Below are 23,816 nucleotides of genomic sequence, written 5' to 3'. Positions count from 1 at the left end.
TTTTATTAATGTTTCTACAATGTGTTTTGATCATTTGTACTACTCAGTTGATCTCCATTTATACAACACCCCAAACTCTTCCTAGATCCACACTCTCTCTTCCCTTCCCATGCAGCTTTGTGGCCTCCCTTTTTCTTAACACCTGTCAAGTCACTTTTGTGCTGCTCATATATTCTTGGATTTGTGATCTTCCACAGCATGGTTGACTTACTAGGGCTACATTCTTAAAGAAAACCAATCTTCCTATGCCAGCAGTTGTCAGTTGTGAGTAGCTTGTTGGTTAGGGGTGGGATTTTGTGTCTACCATGGCTGGCATGAGTTTGCACATGTCTTAGGTATACTATCAAAACCACTATGAGTTTTATACGCACAGCTGCCCTGTTAGAAGACACTGTTTCTTTGTAGGTCATCTACACCTCTTCCCCACAACGATGCCTCCATCATTTGATGGAGATCCCATTTAGGACCAGATACTCCACAGTCTTTAATTCTCTGTATTTGGACCAGTTGTAGGTCTCTCTCTCTCTCTCTCTCTTTTTTTTTTTTCTGCTACAAATACTAGCTTCTCTGATAAAGGTTGAAAGATGTATTGGTGTATGGGCATAATGAAAATCCAATAGGACTCAGTTTAATACTGTGAACATTTAGAGAATAAGAATAGCAGGTTGTCCCCTGGGGCCATGACTTGTATAGCCACAGGTTCTTGACCCCAGGTATGGGTTTCATCTTGTAGAGTGGAAACTAAATCCAATAAGAAAGCAGTTGGTTACTTTATGATACTCATGTCATGACTGTACCAGTGAGCCTGTCTTGAGGCCAGTCATTATTGTAACTCACAGTATTCACAGGTAGCTAAGATTGCTGATTACTGTTCTCTTCTGGTAGTGTCCATATTCCAGGACTAAGAAAGGTAGCCAATAGGGATGAAGCTTCCAGTAAGTACTAGCTTGATATCTCACATTTTATGACTCGTATATATGGTGTCTTCAGCAGCAGGTCTTAATGTTTAACTTCTGAAGGATACCCAATAGCATTGACAGTAGTCTGTAATGCTTGGGAGTCTAGGAACTAAGTGGCCAACAGCTCCAAAAAGAAGCAACCCATTCCTGCCACTTAGAGGCATTGTTGCCCTGTTATAAGGTAACTCTAAATCTCATAATTTGACTCTCTCTCTTTCTCTGTGTGTGTGTGTGCGATAACCCTTGAATATATAAAAATCTCATACTGAACAGTTAGTTCTGAGTTGTAAGAGGATTTATTTTTATATCTGTCTTTTATGCCTTTGCCCACAAGTTCAACAAAATACACAGAAATGCTACTATTTCAGTTTTCTTAATGGCTGAATATCAAATCGTTCAAGTATACCACATTATCATTATACATTTATCAATTGGTGGACATCTAGGATGTTTCCATTTCTTAGCTATTATGAATTGCACAATTTCACCTGAAGTGGCACAGTATGATGTTGTGCCTCTTAATCATGACATCAGTTCTGAAAACTAACAAAGTAGAACCTCAGTCCTATGCCATTACTCCTGGCTATGATATAGTGCGTCAGTGAATATGGATGAGCAGGTGTCTCTATAATAGGGTAAAGAGTCCATTGGATATATACTTGAATGGTATGGTTGAGTCACTTTGTAGATTTGTTTCTAACTTAGAGTCACCACCCTGATTCCCGTAGTGGCTCTTCTAATTTGTACTTCGCTACGAGTGAATGAGTGTCCTCACTTTCTCACGTTTATGCCAATATTCAATTTCTTTCTATATCTTAGTCATCTGTTCAGCAAAAGAGGAAATCTCAGAGTTTAGATGTGTTTCTCTGATGGCTAAAGATGTCCTAAAATAAAATTTAATGTGTTCTACCAACTTAGAACTTAAAACTTGATTTACTGAATAATTTGCATATAAGGAATCTCAGGCCTGGTGACACCTAAAATTAACGGCAGCTAGAGTTGAGAACTACTGCTTTCTCTGTTGGAATACATCAACTGCCTTTTTCTCTTCCCAGTATTTATTTCTTCCATTCTACTATTGCTTCTATTATGAATAAAAATAAGTTGTTTTTCTTGAAAGGTTAAAAGAGGAATGAATGTATATACTAGCTTTAGAGTCTGGAAATTTATTCTTTTATTTTTGCATATCTCATTGCATTGTATGGTTTGCTTAAGACTGGTATAGAAAACAGCAGTGAAAAAATGAGTCTGTCTAATCCTTTGAATAATTACATTTTATATGACCTTTCCAACTAATTGGACAAAGTGCTAGTTAATCCTATTGTACTAGTCTTATTTTTTCTCTGTGTCACTATAAATGCTGTGAATTTTGTTCTAGTTAGGGTTTCTTCTGCCCTGTTAAAGACCATGATTAAAAGAAACATGAGGAGGAAAGTGTTTCTTTTAGCTTACAATTCTCATGTCACACTCCTGGCACTGAGGGAAGTTAGGACTGGAACTCATGGCAGGAGCCTGGAGGCAAGAACTGGAACAGAGGCCATGAAGAAGTGCTGCTTATTGGGTTGCTTCCCATTGCTTGCTCAGCGTGCTTCTTAGATCATCAAGGACTAACTGTCTAGGGGAGGCACTGCTCACATCAATCACTTACTAGGCCCACCCACATAAATCACTAAGAAAATTGCCCACAGGCTTGCCTACAGACCAGTCTTATGGAGTCATTTTTCTCAGTTTTGGTTCCCTGTTCTCTCTCAAACAACACTAGCTTGTGTCAAGTTGACAACCATACCAAAAGAAAACAAAACATAAAAAAAAAAAACCTCAAAAGTCAATCAGAACCAAAACCCCTTGAGACATAAACACATAACTTTTAAGCCACAACTTTTTTTGTTCATTTGATCCCAAGATGCTGTTAATATCTATATTTTCATATAACATACATTTGAAACTGTAAAATTCCACAGTCTTACATATTTAAAGTTAATATTTAAAGAAACTATCAATTATTTATTACAGTTTATTCACTTTGTATTCCCGCTGTGACCCTCTCCCTCTTCTCCTCTCAATCCCTTCCTCTTCTCCTGCTATGCCCTTTCCCTAGTCCACTGATAGGTGAGGTCTTCCTCGCCTTCTGTTTGACCCTAGCCCATCAGGTCTCATCAGGACTGGCTGCATTGTCTTCCTCTGTGGCCTAGCAAGGCTGCACCTCCAGGGGGAGGTGATCAGAGAGCCTGCCACTGGGTTCATGCCCCTTACTAGGACCTCTACTTGGAGACTGAGTCTATGAGCTCCATCTGACTTGGGGTTTTAGGTCCTCTCCATGCATTGTCCTTGGTTGGGGTATCAGTCGCTGCGGGGACCCCAGGGCCCTATTTTTTTTTTTTTTTTTTTTTTTTTTGGTTCTGTTCTTCTTTTGGAGCTCCTATTTCTTCCAGGTCTTTTCTATCTCCCCCTTCTTTCGTAAGATTCCCTGCACTCTGCCCAAAGTTTGGCTATGAGTCTCAGCCTCTGCTTTGATACCTTGATTAGTAGAGTCTTTCAGAGGCCATCTGTGCTAGGCTCCTGTCCTGTTACCTGTCTTCTCCTCCTTCCGATGTCTATTGCATTTGCCCTTCTGAATGACGATTGAGGATCAAAGCATTAAAACAAAAATCTGTGTCAAAGTTCAAAGCCTCTTCTAAATATACAAGGTATCCTTATAATATGCAGTCTTCTAAAATCTGGGCTTTTAAAGTCTTTTAACTGTGGGTTCCTGTATTTTTGTTGTTGTTTGTTTGTTGTTAAGAAAAGTTAAATACTTTAAAATTCCAAAAGAGAAGAACCAGGGCAAAGTCACAAATGAAACCAAAACAAAGTCCAAATATTGTGCAGCTCAGTGTCAAACTTCTGGGAATCACAATCTCCTAGGCTCCAAAATAGCTTGTCATAGCATACATTGCACATCTCATAGGCTCGGGTTGCCTCTACTGTATAGGTGTTGCTGTTTTTGATTGTCATCTCATGCTACTGGTATCTTCAGAATGCTGGAGTCTTCAGTGCATTGAACTGTACCTTCACCAGTAGCCTCACCTGAGCCATCTTCAGGGACTCTAACCCTGTCACATGATGCTAAGTTTCAATTTTTCTCCATGAAGCTTTTATGTTTTTGATACCAGTACCACTTAGGACACTCTTACACAAGTTTGGCTGCCAGCACAAGGTATAACCTGATCACCTCTGGAACACAGCTTCTGTGTATTGACTTTGAGGAAACACTTTCCAGAAGGTTTTTCCTCAGTGATGGTAATCTCAGCCACAGCTTATTCTTCACCCCCAGTTTATCAGTATAGGTTGTCCCAGCAAAGCAAAGGTTTCACTTTAATGTTGTTAGTCATTGATTCTTTAGCTCCAGCTGACCAGAACCACAAATTCTTAATTCAAATTTCAAATGTTCCCAAAAGAATCTATAAGGGACTCTCATAACTTTCTTCAGAAATTTTTACCAGTTAGGTCCCTATCTTTTGCATTGCTCTCAACATTATCTTTCAAGGCCCCACAGAAGAGCCTACTGAACTCTAAGCACTCAGTGGCTTTGCAAATCTAAAGGTCAAACGATAACACAAATCCCAAAATCATGTGGTCAGGCATGTCACAGTAATATTCCATGACTTGTTATCAATCTCTTGTTTATGTAGGGTTTCTTTTTTTTTTTTTTTTAAATATTTATTTATTTATTATGTACACAATGTTGTGCCTGCATGTACACCTTCATGCCAGAAGAGGCCACCAGCCCTCATAGATGGTTGTGAGCCACCATGTGTTTTCTGGGAATTGAACTCAGGACCTGGAGGAGCAATGAGTGCTCTTAACCTCTAAGCCATCTCTCCAGCCCTTAGGTAGGGTTTCTATTGCGGGTAAAATACCATGCTGAAGAGCAACTTGGGGAGGAAAGGGTTTATTTCAGTTTCTATTCACCAAAGTTTGGCTATAGTCCGTCATAAAGGGAATCGAGACAGTAACCAGAGCAGAGGCCATGGAGGAGTGCTGCTTATTATTAGCTTATTCCATGAGGGCTTGCTCAGCTTGTTTCTTAGACCATCTAGAACCACCTGCCTCATTGTGGCACTGCTCACAATGGGATGGGCCCTCCCATATCAATCACTTATTAAGAAAATGCTCCACTGGCTTGCCAGTCTTATAGAGGCATTTTCTCATTTGTGTTTCCTTATTAGATAACAGTAGATGTGCCAAGTTGACAAGCAAAAACAAAACAACAACCACAAAAAAAAAAAAAAAAAACAAACCATAAAATAAACAGAAATCAGCCAGGGTAATCACTAAATGTGAATTGCGTAAGACATACAAATTTGTGTTTTTTTTTTTTTTTATGAGTATTTTAGCAAATATTGCCAGATTATAAACTGATTTGAGTTAAAACTGTCATTTTATAACTCTTGAGTATATGCATGTATAATAGTGCTTCTTTAGTAAAATTAATTTAGGGTTAAAGATACAGGGAAAGAGAGCTACACAGGATAATATTATTTAACCTCATGAAAATAGATCATGTGGCATTATCTGCTTTGTAATAAGAATCATCTTTTCTTGTTTTTATAGCTTGATCTTTCTTGTGCCTGTGGTACATTAGTCAGTTCTGAACCATTGTTATAATATCGAACTATGAAAATAAGCATGAGATTTGGAACTTAAGATCAAATTTTGTAATTTATTTTTTTTCCAAGACAGGGTTTCCTTGTGTAACCATGGTTGTCCTGGACTCACTTTGTAAACCAGGCTGGCCTTGAATTCACAGATATCTGTCTGCCTCTGCTTCCCTCAGTGCTGGGATTAAAGGTGTAGACCACCATGCTTGGTTCAAATTCTGTATATTACAATTCATTTATATGAATAATTATACATTTCTTTCATTTGACATCTGTCCATTTGCTTTTATGAGTGGAGTTCTGTCAGATATAAAAAAATGATAAGAAACCATTCAAGATCAGTTATGTTATTGTTCTAAAATATTAGATATGGTGGTTTATATTTAATTTTGTTATGTTTTAGATCTGAAGATATGCAGGCATCTGTATAAAAAGTTTAATCAAACATGTAGATATAAGATGATTTCCTTTTGTAAGCAAATACATTTGGGTTATAATTGTACAGTTGTAAATTTCAAGATTTTAGTGTGTGTGCTTACTGAAGGGCATTAGAATAGATGCCCAGCTTTAAAGTTCTCTGGTCTTAGTAGTATAATTGAGGGAAGGTTAAGAGAAAATTGAGGAGACATGAGAACTGCTCTTTTAAAAAACAGTTAAAGATTTTATTTCCTGTATGGAATACTTTATTCATTAAACAAAGATGAAACTTCAGTTACTTTAGCTAGTAAAATTATGTTTTGTTTCAGTTTCATTGTTAGGCATGCATCAGCAGTTCCACCTCTCTCATTTCCTCCAAATGACATGAAATTATTAGAAGATGAATTCATTATTGATGAGACAGAAAGAAGTTTTCAAAGTAAACCTTGGGTGACGATACCAAGGAAAGGCAGACATCTGAGAAGCCAAGTGCAATCTCCTGAAAACATGTCAACTCCTCAAAATAAGAAGTCAAGCAAGAAACCTCATAGCATGTCAGCTGAGACTTTGATAAATGACACACAGTCTCATAAGGCTCCCCCAGAAGAGAAATGTCAGATTTCTGTTGAAGAAAGCCTGGGAACTAGTTGTTCAAATGAGTTGGAAAATGATCGTAGGTCTACAGAAAAGAAAATGCATTCTGAGAATGCTAAAAAAACATCTCGAAGGAAAAGGACTATAAAACAGAAGCAGAGAAGAGTATCTACGTCTACGGTAGTTGAAGAGCAGCTTAAAACGGGACAAGGTAAAAATGAAAGTAGGAATATGCCAAATATTGGCCAAGACAAGTTACAAGGAAATTCAAAAAGAAATATGGAAGCCTGTGAAGAGGTGAGGAATGAGCCTATTCCTAAGAAACGTGTGCCACCTGACGGTAAGTACTTACATTAATTCAGAGTATGAGTGTTCTTGCATCATTTTATAGTTGTTAGTATTCCTTCACTTTGGGAGGTGGGCAAACTAAAGCTGCCCACAAAGATTTGCAGGCCTTGGGGTTCTTTTTGGGAACCTTGTGGCTATAGTTCAGTGCAGACTCACTTGATTTTTCTTTTTAAATTCCTAATGCATAAACATTATTATAAATTACCACACATTTAGTAGTTTAAACAACCTTTTTTTTAAAAAAAAATCTTATATAGTTTTTTAGGTCAGAAATTTACAACTGAAATAAAGATTTTTAGGTATTGGTGTATCTCTGTTCCTTCTGGTGTGTCTATGAGAAGTCTGCTCCTTGCTTTTATCTGTCCTTTTCAGCTACCAATATTCTTAGTCCGATGATCCTTCCCCATTATCAAAGCTAATAGTGCCTACTTTCTTCTGTCACTGGTTTCTTGCTTCTCCTGCTGTCATTCCAATTTCCATCTGATCACAAGTTTTAAGGATACATGGATTGAAGCAGTAGGGTTAATCCAAAGTAACCTCATTTCAATGTTTATAATTTAGTCATACTCAATTTTTTCTTCCAAAAGTAGGTTTTAAAACAATTAAAATGAAAGGCAGTAATTTGTTTTATTTTTGAGTAATGGTAAATAGAAAGAAACAATGTTTTGTTTTTCAAAAGATAATCAAATGGGGGAAATATCTTAGTACTTGCCTTTTAAGCAGAGTGTGACCTGAGTTTGAGCCTCAAAACTCAAGTTAAAAAAGTTATGGCAGTTGTAGTTTCATGCACTTGTAACACCAAGGCCAGAGAGGCAGAGATAAGCAGGTATCTGGGACTTCATGATCAGAGTAGCCTAACTGGTGAGTTATAGGCAGTAGCTCTCTCAATAAAATAAAAATAAAGAGACAAACAAACAAATAAGGAGAAGAAATGGCATTTAAGATTTTCCTGTAGTTTACACACATGTGTACTTGTATGTGTATGCCTGTGTGCACACATACATATAAACTCTTAGTTTATGATAAGCATGTGTAATGTGTACATTTAATTGATGGAAAATCATAAATCTGATTGAAAGTGTGGCTTTTTTAAAGAAATAAGAGGGGAAAGTAGCCCATGGAACAAATGTAAAATGTTTCTGTAATTGAGTTTTATTTGTCTAAAAATCTGTTGTGATAGTTGTTATGGTTTTTCTTTATATTAGAAAACAAAAGAAAGACTTACACCCAAGAAGATAAGGAAAAATCTGGAAAGAAATCTTTTTCTCATGGGTCTAAGAACAAATTTATGCCTAAAGAAGTGACTTTGACTGTCAGGAGAAGTTGTAGACTTTCTCAGCATCCACGTGACTGGTGGGTGGTAGAACAAGAAGAAGGTAAGTATTCTTATTTAAATCATCTTTATTGAAAGGTCTCTAGAGTCATTTTCTATGGGATAAAATCTGATGAAGGGAAAAGACATAGAGATGACAGGGATGGATAGGTACGCTTGAGTACCATTTTTGAACAAAATATACACTATGGGCTGATAGGTTCCTACAAAGAAAGGTGATAAACTGAGAAATTTTGAATTTTGGGAAGCACTCAGATCTTAAGGATGATGGCTTTCTGTTGTGCTGATAGAATACTTTGACAAGAGCAACTTAAGAGAGAAAGGATTTATTTTGGCTTACACTTATAGAGGAGCCTAGCTGCTTATATTGCACCCACACACAGGAAACAAAGAACAATGAATGCATTACTACTTGGCACCCTTTCTCCACCTGTATCATCCAGGACACAAGATGGCAGGCAAGCAATGGTGTCACCACATGGGTGTGGGTAGGTGTTCTCACCTTAGTTAACACAGTCAAGATAGCCTGCTGCAGGCATGCAGACCTGTCTCTGAGGGGAGAGTTAGATCCTGTCAAGTTGACAGCACTGACTATTATAAATGGCCAGGCCCTGGATAGAGCCAGAGAGAAGATTGCTTAAGAAAATTTTTGATGGATTTAAAAAGTCTAGTACATGTCTGTAAATACAGTTGAAATAAAATTTTGTTATGTGGAAACAAATTTAACTCATGAAATTGATACATGTTTTTATATGTAAATATAATGATGTTGATATCTTTCTGAGCCTGATCATTGGAACAAACGTGCTAATTTTAAACTGTCATCAAATCTTTCAGGTCCTAATAATAGAAATTCAAGAGAAAATGAATCGCCAGTGGTATATCACAATAGAGAAAAACGAACTAAGAAAAATCACTTATCTAAGAATACTGGGAAAAAACCTTTTCCATCAAAAAGACAGAAGACAGAGAGCAACTCAAGAGTACAGAAGTCTGTAAATGTTAAGAGCTCTGGAAGAACAGTTAGTGGTGGTGATGAAATTTCTACTTCCCAGAGTGAGCCACTGGAAAACAACAGGACATACCCAACTCAGAAGACTATTGATATTTCTGGGTAATTTTTGTTAAATTGATAGTATAGCTTTCTTCCGCCCTCCCCCCACCCCAGTTCAGAAGTTAGTAGTTTATCTGTCTTAGTTAGTAGTCAGAGTGAGAATAAGCATAAAGGACTCTGACAAAGTTGATATTAATTCTGGGCTCTGTAATTAGCTACATGACACTTTAGGCACTCTGAAATTGTTTACTTGTTACAACATTGGGAATGATAGGTATTTAATTGTATTGTATATGTCGTAGACTGTTTAGAGTTAACACCACTTGGTGTCACTCCTTTGTTATTGTCTAGGCAGGTTCCCTTATTTATTTATTAGTTAAATTTTTTTTTCAGTTATATTTTTTTATTATTCAAAACATTTTAAAATTTTAATATATTTTGATCATATTCTTCCCCTCCCCAAGTCCTTCCACATCTTTACCTCCCCAATCCACCCAACTGTAAGTTCTTGCTCAGTGAAAAAAATCAGTCCAACACCAAAAGCCCGCAAACCAAGAAAACAAAGTAAAACAACACCCCAAAAGAGTAAGGACACACCAATCTGTAACCATTTGTGGAGTCCGAGTGAACTAGTCCTGAACATGAAAAATGCTATAGAGTGGTTGATAAACACATTGTCACCCTATTGGGAAAAAACAAAACAAAACTATTTTCTCTCTTCCAGATTGGTTGTTAATTTTACCTTAGGGGCTAGGTTTTCATTCAATTACTCATTTTTTTTAAAAATATCACATTGAAGTTGGACAAAAAGAATCAACAGAAAGAAAAGAGTTCAAGAGAAGGCACAAGAGTCAGAGACCTACTCATTCACCAACTCAGGAGTCCCATAAAATGCTAGACTGGAAGCCATAATATATACTACAGAGAACCTTGTGCAGACCTGTGCATGCTGCTTCAAGTCCCCATGAGTTTGTATGAGCTTTGCTCATGTTGATTTGGAAGCCTTGTTATCTTGCTGTCCTCTATCCCCTCTGGCTCTTAGTCATTTTATTGTTATGAATAGTGGTATTTGATTTTACTCTAGGTCCCTGGGCCACCTTGTCTCAGATTGTTGGTCATCCAAGCAGTATTGGTATGGGTTCCATCTCATTGAGTGGTCCTTAAGTCATTGGTTATTGGTTGGTTATTTCCACAAGCTTTGTGACTCTATTGCACTACCATATCTTGCAGGCAGGACACCATTGTAGATAAAGGGTTTGTTGCTCCTTGGTTTTTATGCTTCTCTTTTGAAAGTATGTAGAATACATTCCTGTCCAAAGACACTGGAACATAGGGGTGAAGGCTCTATGTAGGAATCAGCTCAGGTTACCCAAGTTCAGTGAGTTGTGTAGGTGTTGTTTTCAGTAATGGGGCCTTGCTGTCAGTTTGTAGAGAGCAATGTATAGTCCTGTCAGCAGCCTGGATTGTTTGGGAATTCCCATGGGGACCCCTTTGGCCAACAACTCAATTTAATGTAACCTAATCCCAGTACTGGAAGCTTCATTTATTGAGAAGAGATATTTAGTTGGGAATCTGTCTCTCCCATTATTTGGGAGTTTTATTTAGATTGCCCTCATAAATGTATATATTTTAGTAGGTTTCTATTGTATTACATTATGATACTTCCCCTTCAAATGCCCCATAATTGTAGCTGTCTCTCCCTGTATTTCCTCCCACACCAGGTACTCCCCTCCTCTTCCCCACTTGATCCTCCCATTCCAGACCTAACCCTTACCTATTCTATTTTCAAGCAAGGTCTATTGTTCCCTCTAGTCTTTTACTCTATACCTACCTTCTGTGGTTCTATGGATTGTAACTTGCTTCTCATTGACTTCACAGCAAATATCCACATATAAATGAATATGTGCCATACTCATTATTCCGAGTGTGTGTTATCTCAGTCAGGATGATTTTTTTTTCTACTTCCATCTTTTTGGCTGCAAATTTTATGGCTGAGTAGTATTCCTTTGTGTAAATGTACTATACCACATTTTCTTTATCCATTCTGTTGATGGACATTTAGGTTGTTTCCTATTTCTGGCTATTATAAATAAAGCAGTAATGAAAATGGTTGAGCAAGTGTTTCTGTGATAGGGTGAAGTATCCTTTGGGCATATGCCCAAGAATGGTATAGCCGAGTCCTGAAGTAGATCAATTCTCAGATTTCTGAGGCACTGCCACAATGATTTCTATAGTGGCTATACAAGTTTGCACTTCCACCAGCAATGAATGAATGTTGCTCTTATTTCATATCTTTGCTACCGTGAGCTGTCTCATGTTGTTGACCTTATACATTCTGACATGTAAAATCTCAGAGTAGTTTTGATTTGCATTTCCTTGGTGACTAAGGGTATTAAACATTTATATCAGTGTTTCTCAGCCATTTGTGATTCCTCTATTGAGAATTCTCTATTTAGATGTATACCCTATTTTTTTTATTCTTTATTAATTACACTTTATTCACTTTGTATCCCCCCTGTGGTTCCCTCCCTCCTCCCATCCCAATCCCTCTCTCCACCCTCTGCATGCATACCCCTCCCCAAGTCCACTGATAGGGGAGGTCTCCTTTTCCTTCCTTCTGATCCTAGTCAATTAGGTCTCATCAGGAGTGGCTGCATTGTCTTTTTCTGTGGCCTGGTAATGCAGCTTCCCCCTCAGGGGGAGGTAATTAAAGAGCAGGCCAATCAGTTCATGTCAGAGACAGTCCCTGTTCCTATTACAGTGGAACCCACTTGGATACTGAACTGCCATGGGCTACATCTGTGCAGGGGTCTTAGATTATCTCCATGCATAGTCCTTGGTTGGAGTATCAGTCTCAGGAAAGACCCCTGTGCTCAGATTTTTTTGGTTCTGTTGCTCTCCTTGTGGAGTTCCTGTCCTCTCCAGATCTTACTGTTTCCCACTTCTTTCCTAAGATTCCCTGCACTCTGCCCAAAGGTTGCCCATAAGTCTCAGCATCTGTATTGATAGTCTGCAGGGCAGAGCCTTTCAGAGGCCCTCTATGGTAGGCCCCTGTTCTGTTCCCTCTTTTTGTAGCAGCTTTATAGCCAGAATCTGGAAGCAACCCAGATGTCCTTCAACTGAGGAATAGATAGAGAAATTGTGATACATTTACCCAGTGGAATACTACTCAGCAATTAAAAACAAGGAAATCATGAAATTTTCAGGCAAATGGTAGAATCTAGAAAAAGATCATCCTGAGTGAGGTATCCCAGAAGCAGAAAGACACACATGGTATATATTCATCTATAAGTAGATATTATATAGGATAAACTATATATCTGTATAAGTAGATATAATATAGGATAAACATACTAAAATCTAAAGAAGCTAAGCAAGGAGGACCCTTGGTAAGATGATCAATCCTCACTCAGAAAGGCAAACGGGACGAGCATTTTTTTTTTTTAATTGCAGTCTTGGTAGCCTCCAGATACTTTTGTGAACATAGTTGTAAATTTTAGAGTCAGAACAAGATGAACTGATACTAGTAGACATTTTTATATTGCTTGTGTAACTATTTGTATATTGTTTCTAGAAGAGAGAACTTTTGAAGAAAACTATTTTAAACTTTTTTGTCATAGACCTACAGGAGGCTATAAGTATCACAGAACATCACAGAACGTTAATTTAAAGTCTCATACTGGGGAATATACAAGCAAGACACTAATGGAGTCTAATTTGGATTCAGAAGAGCCTAAAAATTTAATTTGGGAAGAAAGGTATGTATACAGTATAGTGATAATGGAACTTACTCACTTTACTAGTTATTCATTTATATGTAGCAGTTTACTCCCAAACATAATTTAATTTTGCAAACATGTATCCCTTTATACTTTCAGTGGGCAAGGCCTAGCTAGCTAGTTTAGGTTTGGAAGTGCTTTCTCTTTTGTATCCCTTTGAAGACTTCACTACAACTATAGGATCCATTTATGTCTCACATGCTATTGGCTGTAGGATGCAATTATTTGATGTCTTTTGGTAGGTGAACTTTGTTTCTGGTCATGTGGCATCTGATTTCCTAGAAATCAAATGATCTGAGAAAAAAGTGGCCGTAAATGAATTCAAATGCCCTTTAATGACTTAAGGTCATCACAAGTCCAGACCACATTCAAGAAAATTGAAATGAGGCTTTATCTTTTGAAAAGAAGATTTTTGGGAATCAGCATGGACCCTGTACACATACCCTGAATATTAGAGGGCCTACAAGGCCTTATTGCTGCTCAGTACAGTGGGGCTCAGGTCCGTGTGCTTTCTGCACCACACCACTTCCACATTGGCCTAATCAACCATACCTTCAAATTTTCTGAAAATTTTCCTGCTGGTGAGGTTACAGCATTTGAGTGATGACGGATTCTGTGTGTTTGAGAGCAATACCATTGCCTAATGGGTAAGCCAGGCTGAGATATGGGGAAGTACTTCAGAGACAGCAGCTCAGGTCGTGTAGTTGGTGAGCTTGCTGACAGTGACATCATTCCTCCAGCCAGCACCTTGTTCATCATGCACCAAAACAAATAGGTACTGAAGATCAAAAGAGGTGAAGCGAATCCTGCGGCTGTTGGACACTCACTTGCAGACAAGGACTTTCCTGGGTGGTGAGCGAGTGAGACTGACTGATATCACGATTGTTTGCACCCTGTTGTGGCTGTATAAACAGCTTTCTTTTCGCCAGGCCTTCCCTAGTACCAACTGATGGTTCCTTACCTGCATTAACCAGCTCCAGTTTCGGGCAGTGTTGGAGGAAATGAAGCTGTGTCAGAAGATGGCCCAGTTTGATGCTAAGAAGTTTGGGGAGAGTGAGCCAAAAAAGGACACCCCAAGGAAAGAAAAGGTTCACGAGAAGAGAAACGTCCCAAGCTGAACAGAAAGAGGGAAGAAAGGAAGGCAGCTGTTCCAGCTCCTGAGGAGATGGATGATTGTGAGCAGGCACTGGCTGCTGGGCCCAAGGTCAAGGACTGTCGCTCACCTGCCCAAGAGTACCTTTCTGTTGGAATGAGTTTAAGCATAAGTACTCCAGTGAGGACACTCACTCTTTGGCACTGCCAGATTTTTGGGAGCACTTTGATAAGGATGGATGGTCCCTGTGGTGTGCTGAGTACCGCTTCCCTGAAGAGTTCACCCAGACCTTCATGAATTGCAAGCTCATCACTGGAATGTTCCAGCAATTGAGCAAACTGAGGAGGAATGCTTCTGCTAGTGTCATCCTCTTTGGAACAAACAACAGCAGCTTCATTTCTGTCTTCATTTGAGCTCCATTTGAGTCTTCCCAGGCCAAGAACTTGCCCTTCCGCTGAGTCCAAATTGGCAGGTGGACCATGAGTCTTATACATGGCAGAAACTGGATCCTGGTAGCAAGTAGACCCAAACCCTGGTTGGAGAGTAGTTTTTGTGGGAAGGGACCTTCCAGCATGTGGGCAAAGCTGGCATTTGAGGATGAGATCTTCAAGTGAACATGTCTTGCCATCACCTAGCTGCCTGCACCCACCCTTCAAGAGAGAAGGGGGTCATTATAGGAAACTGAACATTGAAAACAAAAAAAAGAATGTTAAAGAATTTGTATCTGTATTGTTAAATTATCTACTAACACTGAACAAGTGAAATTAATCTGCTTGTATTATCTATGAACTGATAAAACTTTTAAAAATGAACAACCATCAAATTTGAGCAAATTTTCAGCCTTTGAAGGGAGGACTGTTTGAGGAATTATGACAGTTACTTAGAGGAAGACACATTCTGTAGTTCAGGCCTAGGCCTCCTTATGTAGCCTTGAGTTTGTAATCCTCGTGCCTCAGCCTATTGAGTGCTAGGATTATAGGCATGTGCCAACAAGCTCAGCTAGAACCTTTTAAATTAATTAATGGATCATTTATAATTTAATTAAGTCCAATAGCAACATTCTTTTATAAACGTATGAGAACCAGCGAGGGTATTGTAATTTTAAAAAGAAACAGTCTACAAAAAGTGAAATTAAACATGTAGTATCTCTGTATCATTTAGATAATTTTGACTCAATCATAGCCCTTGCTTTATGCTTGACTCAATCATAGTCAAATCATAGTCCTTGCATTATGCTGCCAGGAAATATATTCTTGATCACCTATTGCATCACTTTGAGTTTCATAAGAAAGAAACGGGTGACATTTTTAAGACATGGGCATGAAATTTAGACACATAGAAATTTATATTTTAAAAACACAAATCTTATGGTTTGTTTTGTTTTTTAAGTGGACCTTCCAGGTTCAAGGATTATGTAATGTCTGTAAGCAATAATTCTGAAAAAAGTGATGAAAAGGACCAGGAGAGGTTGGGTAAGTTATTATTTTCCACTGTTTTGAATTCTATTACACTATGAATATAAAGTATTCTGTGTTTATTTACATTTTTAGTAATAGTTAATGTGTATCTACTCGAGATTATTATTTTATAGTTGGAAATTTGTTGAAATGGTCTAGATCGGCAGAGGCACACTATGAAGCCTGATGACCTGAGTTCAGTTTTCTAGAACCCACATAGTAGAAGGAGAGAATTGATTTTCACAGATTGTCCTCTGTTCTTCATACATATTCCTTGGCATATATGTCTAATACCCCTTGCAACAGAATAAATGAGTGAGTGAATGAATAAATGAATGAATGAATGAGTAAATAACAAATAAATCTTTTAAGCTGATAGAAAAATACTTAAAGCAACAATAACTACATGCATTTGGGGCATAGATGTTCAGAATTGAGATGACATCTTAGTGTATTTTTCCTTTGATGAGTATGAAGTGTCCTTTCCTACCTCTTTTGTTTAATTTTGATTGAAAGTCTATTTTATTAGATACTAGAATGGCTATTCTAGTTTGGTTTTGTGTCTATTTGCTTGGAAATAGACACAAAGACCTTTTTATAGGTCTTTACTCTGAGGTAATGTCTACTGTTGTTTCTGAGGTGTGTTTCTTTTATGCAGCAGAATGATGGGTCCTGCTTTCACATTTGTTCTATTAGTCTGTGTCTTTTTATTGCAGAGTTGAAGCTCTTGATGTTGAGATATTAATAACTGGTGGTTATTAATTCCTGTTATTTTGATGTTGGTGGTAGTATGTGTGTGCGCACACTCTTTCTTTTTTTTTTTTTTTTTTGCTGATGTGGGGCTATTTCTTTTCTGTGTTTTCCTTGGTGTAGTTAGCCTTCTTGGGTTGGAGTTTTCCTTCTAGTATCTTCTGTAGGGCTGGTTTTGTGGATAGACATTGTTTAAATTGTTTTTCTTTATTGTGGAATATCTTGTTTTCTCCCTCTGTGGTGATTAAAAGTTTTGCTGGGTCTAATAGTCAGGATTAACATCTGTGGTCTCTTAGTGTCTGTAAGATATCTGCCCAGGTTCTTCTGGCTTTAGAGTTTCTGGTGAGAAGTCAGGTGTAATTCTGATAGGTCTGCCAGGCTTCTTGTGTACATATAAGCATCTCTTTCTTTAGGTTATGGAATGTTTCTTCTGTGATTCTGATGAAAATATTTTCTGGGCCTTGGAGCTGGAAGTTTTCTTCTATTCCTATTATTTGTGGGTTTGGTCTTTTCTTAGTGTCCCAGATTCCTTGGATGTTTTGTGTCAGGAACTTTTTAGATTTTAACATTTTCTTTGACCGATATATCAGTTTCTTCTATCATAATCTTCTACACTTGAGATTCTCTCTTCTGTTTCTTGTATTCTGTTGGTGATGCTTTTGTCTGTAGTTCCTGTTCTCTTCCCTAGGTTTTCTATCTCTAGGACTGACTAAGATTGTGTTTTCTTTATTGCTTCTACTCCTTATTTTTTAAAAGAAAAAGGAAAAAAATCCTTATTTTTCCTCAAACAACAATAATGCCATATTACAAGTAGTACATTGAAATTTTTTTATTATCACTTATTACAATTTATTCAATTTGTATCCTGGCTGTGGCCCGCTCCCTTCTCCCAATCCTACCCTCTTCTCTCTTCTCTTCCCATACCTCTCCCCGAGTCCACTGATAGAGGAGATTTTCCACCCCTTCTATCAGGTTTCATCAGGACTGGTTGCATTGTTTTCCTCTGTGGCTTGACAAGGCTGCAACCCCCAGAGGGTGGTGATCTGAGAGCCTGCCACTGATGCCCCTTACTAGGGAAAGTCCCTACTCCTCGTTAATAGGGACCCCACTTGGAGACTTAATCTGTGGTCTACATCTGACCTGTGGCTTTAGATCTTCTCCATGCATTGTCCTTGGTTGGGGTATCATTCTTTTCAGGGACCCCAGGGCTCAGTTTTTATGGCTCTATTGGTCTCTTTTTGGAGCTCCTGTCCCCTACAATTCTATCTTCCTCTTCTTTCCTAAGATTCCCTGCACTCTGCCCAAAGTTTGGCTGAGTCTTAGCCTCTGCTTCGCTACCTCAATCAATAGAGTCTTTCAGAGGCCATCTGTGGTAGGCTCCTGTCCTGTTCCCTGTCTTCTCCTGCTTCCAGTGTCTATTCTGTTTGTCCTTCTGAGCGAGGATTGTATTGCTTCTATTTCTATTTTTAGGTCTTGAATAGTTTTATCCATTTTCTCCTGTTTGGTTGTATTTTCTGTATTTCTTTAAGGGATTTATTCAGTTACTCCACCTGTTTGATTGTATTTTTCTGTATTTCTTTGAGGGATGTATTTTCCTCTTTCAAAGCCTCTATTTTAATTTTTCATAACCTCAGATTTAAGTCATTTTCTTGCCCTTCAGGTTTGATAGTGTCTCCAGAGCTTGCTGTGGTAGAATAGTTGATTTCTGGTTGTGTCATGTGGTCCTGGGTTTTGTTGCTTGTGTTCTTAGCTGGCCTCTAGCATTTGGTTGTCTTTGGTATTAGCAAGCCTCATTGTCTCTGTGGTCAGGCAGATTTGGAGTAGGTGGAAAGTAAGCTGAAAGTTGCTGGGTCCCACCACAGGCCTCCTCAGGATAGTGGGCAATATGGGTTAGGGCCTGCATACAGCTCACCTTTCATGGTCTGCTGGTTGTGTCCCAGGTGGGCCAGGAAGATTGAAAGTAGGATGATAGCTCCAAGCTGAAGGCTGCTGCTGCTGCTTTGTGTGTGTGTGTGTGTGTGTGTGTGTGTGTGTGTGTGTGTCCTGGCAGTCAGTGATTTTAAACTCTGAGCCATCTCTCCAGCCCTGTTTCTTCCATTGCTAATGTTTTTGTTATACTTTTTACTTCCAGTAGAGTTCTGGGGATCAAATGTAGGTCTTTATGCATTCTAGGCAAAACTTCCTCTCCTCTTCTCTACTCTCTTTTTTGTGTACTTCTGTATGTGTGATCTGTGCAGCTGTGTATGCACATGGTTGATGCATCAGGTTGATGTTGGAGTATCTTCCTCTATTTCTCTCTACCTGTTTCGAGACAGGATCTCTGTATTAAATTTGAAGCTTGGTGTTTTAGCTAGACTGGGTGACCAGCAAGCTTTGGGGATACATCTGTGTTATGCTCCCAATGCCTTTAGCCAGTGCATAGCTTTTGGGTGATAAGACTCCAAACTTTGTCCTTATACTTATGGGGCTGGTACCTCATCTACAGAGCCACCTTCCCAGCCCCATATTTAAACTTTGTTAAAGAAGTGAAAGTGTCTTACAAAGAGCAGAATAAATTGTTTCATTTCAGACTTAATGCATCATGATTATTTTTAGTATATAGTTTTTGCTCTGTAGTGTTACAGTATTTTAGTATTCTAATTCTCAAATAGTGATAGAGCTCATCATTTACTTTTATTTTAGGTGGTTCCTTCTTTTGTCATGAATCTGTCATTTTTGGATTTTTGGAATACTACCTTTTTGGGAGTTGTGGGACATAGATATTCCAGGTTACTTTTAATTCTGAAATCAGTTATTTCCCCGAAGACACCTGATTTGTTTTCATGGGCCATGGCATTTAGAATCCAAGACTGGTATATCCTTGATTCTGTTTTTTGTTTTTGTTTTTGTTTTTTTCCTTCTGGATAGGATAGGAACACAATGCACATGCAGAAGTGGGAGGGTGGAAGGGAGGGAGGGAGAGATGCTGAAACTCGGAGACTGACTATCAGTGACCATCTATCTTAGGTTTTTGTTACTGTGATAAAACACCGTGATCAATAGCAACTTGGGGAGGAAGGATTATATTTCAGCTTTTAGTTCCACATCACAGTCAGGGAAGGAACTCAAACGTGGAGGCAGGAGCTGATGCAGAGACCATCTCATATTAAAGAAAATGCTCTACAGATGTGCTTACAAACCAATCCTGTGGAGGCATTTTCTTGATCAGATTCCCAGATGACACTAACCTGTGTCAAGTTGACAAAAACTGTCCATCACAACAACTACATATGTTTATAATCCAGAAATCACAGGTTCACATCAACACCTTCAATTCTGGCACAGGACACATATTTTGAAGTAGTGCGAAACCTTATTCCCATCATTCTCTTATATTTATGGTTTAACAGCTGAGCCATCTCTCCAGCCCCCCCCCCCCCCCCATTATTCTCAATGCATTCAATTGTCTGACTGCCGAATACCTTCAAGGTCCACTGCTATGGAAAATTTTCAGCAAAGATGAGACATCTACATGGAAAATTAGATTGGAGTGGTGATGATAACAGCTTAAATTTTATGATAAACTTCACATATCATAACTAGTTTATAAGTCAATAGTATGCAGTCATCATTGCAGTCAAGTTTAGAACATTTTTTTTATCGTCACTCCTGCCCCTACCCCAGTCCCAGTATCCTTAACAAGTCACTTTCTATTTTTTTCCTTTCAGGCCTGGGCAAAAAGTCACTCATCTACATTTTTTCTTTTGTTTTCTTGAGACAGGGTTTCTCTGTGTAGTCTTGACTGTCCTGGACTCGCTTTGTAAACCAGGCTGACCATGAACTCACAGTGATCTTGCCTCTAGCTCCATGAGTGCTGGGATTAATCATGTGTGCTGCCATGCCCAGATACTCATCTACTTTGATCTCCATAGATTTATTATGTACGGGGCAGTTTAGTTTTATAGACATTAAAGTTTCTTCCAAATCAATAATTCTACATTTGATTTATTGTTTTCTGAAAGCTTGAACCAATTTTTCACAAAAGTGTATACATTATATTTGACATAACTAGCTTATGAACATAAAGTATTCTAGCTACTCATTACTACATTGTTACCTCAAAACTAGTACCTTAATACAGCTATTGATTTATTTTACATGGTTCTGGTAATAGATTTGTCGAGGCAGTTCTTACGTGGATACATCTATGATTTGATAGTTAGATAGATATGAGCTATTTGCCTACAATTTCTGTAAGCTTAGTTGAGCTAGACATACTAATGAGTTCCTTGTTTCTTTATTTGGCACCCATCTAGGATAGACAGAACACTGTGCAGTCTCAGAATCTTTTCCTTTGTATGGCTTTTCCATGTGGCTATCTTGGGTTTCCTGAAAGCATGGTAGTCCTGAGTGTTTGATATCATTATTGTCTTCCCCCAAAGTTTGACCCCCAGTGGAATGTGCATGTCTTGTTAGGATTTTGGATTTAACCACAGAATTCCCAGAAGGTAATTTTTGTATGTTCAATTAGTGTACCAACCCATTCTGGCCAGGAAAATTCAAGAAGGAAATGAAACTGTTGCTTCTTCTTTTTTTTTTTTTTTTTTTTTTTCACTTAAAAAGCCCTGAAACATAATTATATAATTCTCTCCTCCTTGAGATTTAGATAAATCTAGAAATTTGTCCATTTCTTTTAGATTTTTCAACTTAATGGAGCATATTTTTTTAAGTATTTGCTTATCATGTTCTTAATTCTTTGTTGTCTGTTATATTCTGTTAATTTGGGTGTTTTCTTTCTTTTGGCTAGTTGGGTCAGAGGTCTGTCAGTCTTGTTTATCTCCTCAGAGACCCAATTCCTAGATTTGTTAATTCTTTGTACTGCTTTCTGTGCTTCTATTTCATTAAATTTTCCTCTGATTTATATTGTTTCTTGCCATAGACTGGGTTTCGATTTGGTTTGTTCTTGTTTATCTAACTTGTTGAGTTGTGTCATTAAGCTATTTTTGCTATATTTGATTTCATAATGCAAGCCCTTATACATTTCCCTCATAGGACTGTTTTCAATGTGTCCCATGTGTGTTTTGGTTTCATTTTCATTTAGTTCCAGAATTTTTTTTTTCTCTTTTTTGATCTCTTCTTTGACCCATTAATCATTGTTATGAGTTGTTTTATTTCACATGAGTTTGTGTACTTACTGGAAAATTAAATCATTTCAGTCTTTCTAAATTTGCCAACTTATGAGTGTGTTCTGGGCGTGGCATCACACATCTTTAATCCTAGCACTCTGGAGGCAGAGGCAGGCGGAGTTCTGAGTTTGAGGCCAGCCTGGTCTAGAAAGTGAGTTTAAGACAGGGCTCTCTTATACAGAGAAACCTTATCTTGAAAAACCAAAAAAAAAAAAAAAAAAAAAAAAAAAGTGTGTCTCAGGACATCTGTTTTAGAGAAACTCTCATGTGGTGCTGGGTAAAATGTATATTCTTTTGTGTTTGGATAAAATAAGCCCTGTGGTCAATTCTGATATTTCTTTGTTTATTTTTTTGTTCAGATGACCTGTCCATTGCAGAAGGTAGGTTGTTAAAATCACATACTATTAATGGGTTGATGTTAATTTGTTTCTTTTGTTCTAGGAGATCACTTTTTATGAAATTGGTGCATATATGTGTAGAATAAAGATGCCTTCTTAATTTTCCTTTGATTATATATATAATATATATATATCTGTATATATATATATATATATATACAGATATATATATATATATCTGTATATATATATAGTGTTCTGTATTTCTTATGATTTGTTTTAGCTTGAAGTGTATCTAGACAAATATTAGATTACCAACATTTTCTTCCTGGTTGATCTTTGTTTTGAATTCTTTTCAGTATTTACATCTGTGTTTTGAATTTGGTGTTTGAATGGTGGGATGTTTTCATCATTTTAATCAGCTTCGTGTTTGTGGTTTCTAGAGCATCACATCACTTGAGCATTTATTTTCTTTGTTTCTTTGTGTCTTTAAACTTCCTTAACTCTTTCAAGTTTATGATAGTTCTTTTTAATTTTTTTATGATAGTTCTTTTTATGACAGTTCTTTATGATAGTTCTTTTGAAGTAAGTGTCCTGGAGTCTAAGTAACTTATTTTTTTGAGAACTCTTTTGTAGGGCTAGTAGATTTAGGGGGAACATACTATTGATTTTTCATATTTGTATTTTGTGATGAAATGTGGGCATGTGGCCTTTTTATTGGTTCTGTGATTTATGTGGACACAGTAGGCTGGAGCAGAGCATATTATGTGGAAATTGGATATGGTGTGGGTGGGTTGAAGACTTGTGGTGGATACAGAGGATGCTGGGGTAGTGCACAGGGTATGTATCCTGGTGTAAGCATGGAGGTTGAAGAAAACATGAGATTGGGGTTGAGGGCTTAGCAGTTAGGCCTTGACACTGGATGTAGGATTCTGGCTGTGTCAGGATTGAGAGTGTGGGTGCAGGTTAGGATAGGTAGAATCACCAGTTTGGGCCTGTGTACAATATTTGGGATTCTGCTTCTTAATAAAATGATTATTATATATAAAGGGAAAACAACAGCTGTTTTTACTGTCTTAGCCTATTTCTAAATTTAGCACATTGAGAATTTGGGAGTGATTTTACTATTAATTAGAACTTTAAGAAAGTTGTGGATAGAGTGTAGATAACATTATTGCATGTTATTTACTTACCATTTTGCCATGCATTTTTATTTGCAAGTGACTTATTTCCCATTCACAAGCAATAGAGAATGTGTTTTTTTGTTGTTGTTGTTGTTAATTTTAGTACTTGTCCTCTTTAAATATGTTCATTGTATCAAAGTGTAAGGGGATGTTATACTTTTTTTCCTTAGTTTGTATTGTTTTTCAATAAAAAATGAAAGTGTAAATTCTATTTTCAGGTTTAAGTCTCATTTATAATACTTATTGACACTGACCAGAATTAAAGTAGTAACTTTAAGTCAATATAGAATTAGCAGGCATTGTTGCATTGTTTATAATACTATCTTTTGCATTTTGCAGATTTGAGAATCAAGAATTCTAATTTGTCATCAAATGGGAATATACATCACAAATTAGGTAAAATAATTTATTCTTATAGTGTTTCCACTGAAAAAATAGTATTATTGAATCTCTCTATAAATATAATTTGTTTAAACAGGGAAAATACATCCACATTAATATTATATAATTAGTTCTCAGCATTTCATAGTATATCGTTATAAACCACTGATTTGTTATTGTATTGTTTATTTATAAATCCCAAAATCCCTTAGTCTTTCCTCTGCTCTTTGATCCTACCTAATTGAAGAAACTAGTGAGAGGTGTCTGCTAGATACATGATGGCCCCGAGAGCTGTTCTCTTATTTTTCTCTAGTTCATCCTACC

At 37.6% G+C, this 23,816-nt stretch overlaps 1 protein-coding gene and 2 pseudogenes across 2 annotated transcripts in view; 2 read left to right on the top strand and 1 right to left on the bottom strand.

Annotated features, from left to right (window-relative positions):
• The window catches only part of Cenpc (centromere protein C), a 54,376-nt gene that overhangs the window by 18,976 nt on the left and 11,584 nt on the right, over positions 1 to 23,816 (top strand). For both annotated transcript variants that reach the window (XM_060380839.1, XM_060380840.1), the window contains 7 exons: positions 6,346 to 6,950; positions 8,164 to 8,334; positions 9,129 to 9,405; positions 12,966 to 13,103; positions 15,607 to 15,689; positions 21,949 to 21,969; positions 23,451 to 23,507. In XM_060380839.1, coding sequence (XP_060236822.1) covers positions 6,346 to 6,950; positions 8,164 to 8,334; positions 9,129 to 9,405; positions 12,966 to 13,103; positions 15,607 to 15,689; positions 21,949 to 21,969; positions 23,451 to 23,507 — 1,352 coding nt within the window. The remainder of the gene's footprint in view (positions 1 to 6,345; positions 6,951 to 8,163; positions 8,335 to 9,128; positions 9,406 to 12,965; positions 13,104 to 15,606; positions 15,690 to 21,948; positions 21,970 to 23,450; positions 23,508 to 23,816) is intronic.
• On the bottom strand, positions 1,195 to 1,315 carry LOC132653397 (small nucleolar RNA SNORA40; annotated as a pseudogene).
• LOC110539890 (elongation factor 1-gamma-like) lies at positions 13,323 to 15,581 on the top strand (annotated as a pseudogene).

This window comes from Meriones unguiculatus, chromosome 3 (genome assembly GCF_030254825.1).
Source record: "Meriones unguiculatus strain TT.TT164.6M chromosome 3, Bangor_MerUng_6.1, whole genome shotgun sequence".
Classification (NCBI taxonomy): domain Eukaryota; kingdom Metazoa; phylum Chordata; class Mammalia; order Rodentia; family Muridae; genus Meriones; species Meriones unguiculatus.
The sequence above is the reverse complement of the archived record's forward strand: the minus strand, read 5'-3'. Positions and strand labels throughout refer to the sequence as shown.